The 5,454-nt window shown below is 36.9% G+C and overlaps 1 protein-coding gene across 1 annotated transcript; it reads right to left on the bottom strand.

The window, feature by feature from the left end:
- Positions 1–254: 254 nt before the first annotated feature.
- LOC110728103 (B3 domain-containing transcription factor ABI3-like) lies at positions 255–5,166 on the bottom strand. The gene is made up of 6 exons (XM_021907738.1): positions 2,979–5,166; positions 2,621–2,713; positions 2,397–2,497; positions 2,216–2,262; positions 2,045–2,121; positions 255–953 (listed from the first exon to the last, which is right to left on the bottom strand). Exons 1-6 carry the CDS (start codon positions 4,911–4,913, stop codon positions 804–806), a joined length of 2,403 nt encoding a protein of 800 aa, XP_021763430.1. The 5' UTR covers positions 4,914–5,166; the 3' UTR covers positions 255–803.
- Positions 5,167–5,454: the final 288 nt, after the last annotated feature.

Below are 5,454 nucleotides of genomic sequence, written 5' to 3'. Positions count from 1 at the left end.
GTAAGCAATCACCAAAATAAGATCAGAAGATAACCTTTACTTTCGTACCATGAAGATTATGAGCTCAAATCCTAACTTTCCATTCATCTTCCCCTATTAAATTAAGTTTTACAAATTACTGCAACCTTATATGATTAAATTCACTAATGCAACGATTACATGATCAACCCTATAGTTCTTCTCCTTGGTACAATGATCAATGGCACAAATGCGCAATTGTCGTCAACAGTTTAGAAAAATTCTTCAATTGAGGAAAAAAAAATGATATGGGAAGTCCCTTGGTATGATGGACTTGTAATTTGTAAACATAATATGCACAATCAACAGAAGTAATTCAACCAAATGTTCACAAAAAAAATACGGAGTATCAAATTAGATTCACTTTATAACCGCATCTACATGTTTATTATCACACAAATACTACACAAATTACATTCAGTTTTTCATGCAACAGCAGCACAAAATCTACAATAGTAAACACATCACAATTCGAAGGCGGACATATTACAAAATATTACAAACTGCAACATACAAACGCCTCCAAAAACTGCCTAAAACCGTTGATTCTTACCTATAATCTCCTCCACATCAACGAGCACCAAACTAAGAGCGCGAAAACAGTTATGACTGCGATCATATTCCTTGACCCTTCTTCTTTGGATGTGACATACCTATATGTAAGGTTTTTGCAACCACCACTCCACGAGTTTTTTATTGCCTTAATCACCACTCTCATAGGGGTAGAAATTGCAATGTTATTCTACTGAAAAAGAGTTTTATGAACAATAAATCAAACTAGGAAGTTAACTTTGAGTAACGGTTGGAGAAGAGGACGGCCCATTTCCAGCTGGGGAGGAGGTTGGTTCAGTTTTCTGGGTCTTGTTTGACTTCTTGTTGGTTAGTTCAGGCTTCGCGCTTTGCTGTTGTGGTCGTACTTTCACTCCTCTAATCATCTGTAAATCACAATAGAAGATGTTAAGTACATGCCCATTGCCCTAATGCCGATTAGCACTAAAGCATACCACAATTAGAGAATGGATCGGAACGTATAATTCAAGTGAAAAGAACATAAGACGACATTACATTTTTGACAAAAATCTAATTCAAATTATTGTATAAGACTGATGATGTGAGTTTCACCAACATATATACTTTGAAGATTGCGACACTCCTTTCACCAAACATACAAGGAAAAATTATCTCAAATAAGTTTTAGAGGTCTTTTAGAAAATATTCTACACTTCACCAAAAAAAAAAAAAAAAATTTACACAATAAAAATTTCATACTGTCACATAACCAAGGATTGCAAATAACCTAGCTTAGCTAACAGTTTCACTGAGTCAGGAAAAAAAAGTAAAACCAACAATCTATGATCAAATTAACTTGTGTGAATAAAATAGAAATTAATAAACAGCATCCAATGACCAAAAAAATCAACTCATGACATGATTGATTAGATTAATGCATATTAAAGAGGATAATCAAACAAATTAGAGTGGAAGATGAACTAATTTCTCATCAAGGTCCAAGGCAAAAGGAGGTTCATAACACCAAGTTTTATCTAGTAAAAGCTATTTTTCTATATCGTAAGTGATATCAGAAATACGAGAACAATTTGATAATGCAATCAACTTTCACATTTATAAAAATTAAAGCAAAAAATTATGTACAAAAGTTTAGTTTTTCATTCTATAGGTAATTTTTTATGTACAATTAATTTGTGGAAATCAAAATCGAACCCAAGACATAATTATTTGTTTACAAATAATAACTGGAAAATTTAATGTACTACCTATAATACAAGTATATGCAACTATTGAAGATATCAATAGAAGCTGTTCACTTTTCTACTTTTAAGGTTGCAAGTGGTAAATTAAATCATATGGTGCAAGTTGCAGGAAGAAAGATAGACAATAATGAGGACTAAAGAGAAACACAAACAAAATAAAGATTTGCCACATTAAACATCTGAATAGATTACATAGTACTCCGTACTACGTATATACAAGTTGGTAGGAAGGACAAAGGAAAAGAGATACATACATATTTGCCACATTTTACATCTGAATAGATAACAATGAAGTCCCCTTCTTGTAGTCCATTTGATCTCACAAAATCCCCTGAAATATCCGATGAAATAAACACCGATCATTATTTTAAAAAATTCCGGCAAGTAATATTGCTAACCATTATTGATCATATGTTGATACGTACCTGTGTTCTCAAGGAGATACATCCTGCTTTTGTTATTAGGCCAGAACCTGACGCTCCAAAAAGAAACACGAAAGACCAATTTTTTGTCAGATTTAACCATTCATCGAGAAGATAAGGATTACTTGAACAATGCTTTAAAATTAACGAAGACAATATTTTGTTAAACAATATGTAATTATACCTGTAACGCATGTTCCACACACGCGAGGTACCAATGTCTTCCATGGCAATAGGGATTCCATCCCTTGCCTCCAGTTCTGGCAAATGAGTCTCTGCTTCCTTCTGATTTAATAATCAAGAACAAACCAAATTAAATTATGTTATTAATAATATTATCGCGAGTAAGCAAGAACAAAATTAAACACATACAATCAAGCGATATCATCACAAAATAATAATTAGTACCTTAGGCAAGACGATCCTCCCTAGATTACCAACATCACTTTGCTTCAATACTTTTTGTAGAAGAAATCTCAAATTCTTCTCTGTTTTCCATCCCTGTTGTTAAAAAATTAACTCATTAATAATACGAGTATAAATTAAATTAAATTAAATTAAATCAATGTTCATTTCCCATGAAAATAAAGTTAATTTTAAACTTTCTAGGGAAAACAATAATCAACAATAATAAAACAACAATACTTGTAATATTATTCCATACAACCCAAATTGCACCGCAAGAAATTTAATCAATTCAATCACAATTCTAAAAATAAAACAAGAATAAATAAAAAAAAAAAAAAAAAAACCTAAATTCACTCACCTGTTTTTTCTCAATCCCAACTTGCTTCTGATAGCCGTTCGCAGCCCTCTCAATGGGTGGCTGCGGCGGCATCATCTGCCCAACCATAGGACCGGGGTGGTTCACTTGTTGAGGCGCCACGACTTGTGGAGGAGGTGGAGGTGGCCAGTACACCCAATTCCCATGTGGTGCAACAACACCACAATTCCCATTCCCTACAACAGCTGCTGCATGCTGCTGTTCTGCCATTTGACTCATCATCATTTGTTGATTAACAACATTTCCATTATTATTACCATTATTCTGATGTTGATGATGATTATTATGATTAGAATTCCTATGGTGATGAGTAAAGAACCTCCTCTGCCTCGCCATCCTCTTCTTCCGAGCCTCCTTTGTGGCCGAGGACCCGAGCCTCACTAGCCCCTCGGTTGGACCGGGGTGATAGTAGAACCCCGGGTATGGAGGAGGGTTTGGATACCCTCCAAACGGGGCTGCTGCATCGGGGTAACCCCCGTAATGGGGACTCATCCCGTATTGCATCGGGGTGGGTCCCCATGTATGGTAATCCGATGGCGGCATAGGTGGGTATGCCGCCGTCGGATTACCACCCCCATACGGATCCCCACCCATGTACCCAATCGTGGGTGGGAACCCCGGGGGAGGTGGTGGGGCCGTCATAGGGACCATCACGGGGGACTCACTAACATACGATTGAGGCGGTGGTGGAGCCGGAAGCCACGTAGTTAGTCTAAAACACTGCGACTCGGGTGCACAACTAGGGTTTGCTGCACTAGTATCACTAGTAGTAGCATTCTCATTCTTGTGATCTTGAATTGAATAACTTTGATTATTATGATTATTATTGTTAATCATAATACTACCACTACCAGTATTAACAGCATGAAACTCATTATCTTCACCACTCATCATCATTTTCTTATTTTGTAAATGATGATTTTGCACCCATTGAAGTATCAACTTAAGCAATTGCTTCATCCCTTCTTTCCCACCACCCAATCTCTTAGCAGCGTTCTCAATCGTAGACTTCTTGATCTTAATATTCCTCAAATCCTCGGCCGATATCGCCTCCTTGTTACTCTTCAACCACTCAAAGAACACCAAAGCAAGATCATCCGTCGACGAACCCGGTTCACCACTATTCTGACCACCCATACCACCACTAACAACCCCACTAGTAGAATTATTATTATTATTATTATTTTCAATAGTAGTATTACTATTCTCACCACCCTTTTGTTGTTGTTGCATCAACTGCTCAAACACTCTTTCTTCTTCATCTTCATCAACTATTTGACGATTCACCAACACCTCCTCCGGCTGTAGAAACTGATACTGACTACACTCATTCTCATCGCCGTTGTTATCCTCGAACAACGGCGACGGGTCCCAACAAATATCAGTATTCTCAAGCATGTCTATGCACCCAAAATTCTGCATCATATCCATGCAATGATCAACATCATCCATCAAAATCTCCCTCTCCTCCACCCGCTGAACCAAATCATGATCCGTAACCGGTTCCGGGTCTTGATCCGCATCGGACTTCAACACCGCCCACGACGCCGCCCCGGACGACGCCGTGGAAGCGGAGGAAGACGTAGTGGCGGTGGAACACACCCCTAAAGGCTTCGGCGCCACCGTAGCGACGGGAGTCGAGGATGAGGAGGAGGATGAGGACATGCAAGGAAATTCCGGAAGTGGTGGAAAATCAGCATAGAACAAAGATGATGGATCGCTAACATCCACATCTAAAAAATCATTCTCATTGCTCATATTAGCATCTTTGTTTTCATCATTATTGTTACTCTCAAATGGGTGTGAGGCGGTTTCAAACCAGATCTCCTCCTCACTATCCTTGATTCCTTCCCCCGCAACGACGTCAAAATTTTGCAGATCTTCACCATGCATTACCAATTCCTTCTTCAACCCCATCAAATCCTTTCAAAAAGAAAAAAAAAACCTTTTAGGTGGGTAAGTTGGTAAGGGAGAGAGAAAAAGAGTGAATTTGTACAGTACGGATAATGAAAATGATGGAGAAAATATTTTTGGTAGTGAATTAAGGAAGCAAAAAAAAGGAGAATTTTTCTTTTTTTAGGAGAGAGAAAATGCAACATAAACCATCTGGATATGGATAATAACAACTTGCTAATTATTTCATGAAAGTGACCTTATAGTATAAATTAAAATGTTTGTGTTTCTTTTATTACCACTTGCAAAATCTAACAACAAAATTTATAGAGAATGTAGGAAGAGAAGTAAGGATTATATATATTCCTTATCTTTAAAAAACAGAATCAAATCTAATTGTTTGATTAAACTATGATTAAAGGTACAACTTTTGGTGATTATTAAATTAATCACGTGATTAGTGTTTGGTTAATTAAGATTAGTGAAGGTGACGATGATAACAAAGGAATATAAAGATGGAAGATAAGAAGAAATTAAAAGAGAGTGGGAAAATGAAGAGAGAAAA

The sequence above is a fragment of the Chenopodium quinoa genome, unplaced genomic scaffold, assembly GCF_001683475.1.
Source record: "Chenopodium quinoa cultivar QQ74 unplaced genomic scaffold, ASM168347v1, whole genome shotgun sequence".
Classification (NCBI taxonomy): domain Eukaryota; kingdom Viridiplantae; phylum Streptophyta; class Magnoliopsida; order Caryophyllales; family Amaranthaceae; genus Chenopodium; species Chenopodium quinoa.
This window is presented reverse-complemented; position numbering and strand designations above follow the sequence as displayed.

What these genes read in the sequence shown, in the direction of transcription:
- LOC110728103 (XM_021907738.1), bottom strand. Translation starts at nt 4,913, where the DNA reads ATGGGGTTGAAGAAGGAATTGGTAATGCATGGTGAAGATCTGCAAAAT. An exon ending in TTGGGATTGAGAAAAAACAG is followed by an intron (nt 2,714 to 2,978) that starts GTGAGTGAATTT and finishes TTTTAACAACAG; the next exon opens with GGATGGAAAACAGAGAAGAA. An exon ending in GGAGGATCGTCTTGCCTAAG is followed by an intron (nt 2,498 to 2,620) that starts GTACTAATTATT and finishes TTATTAAATCAG; the next exon opens with AAGGAAGCAGAGACTCATTT.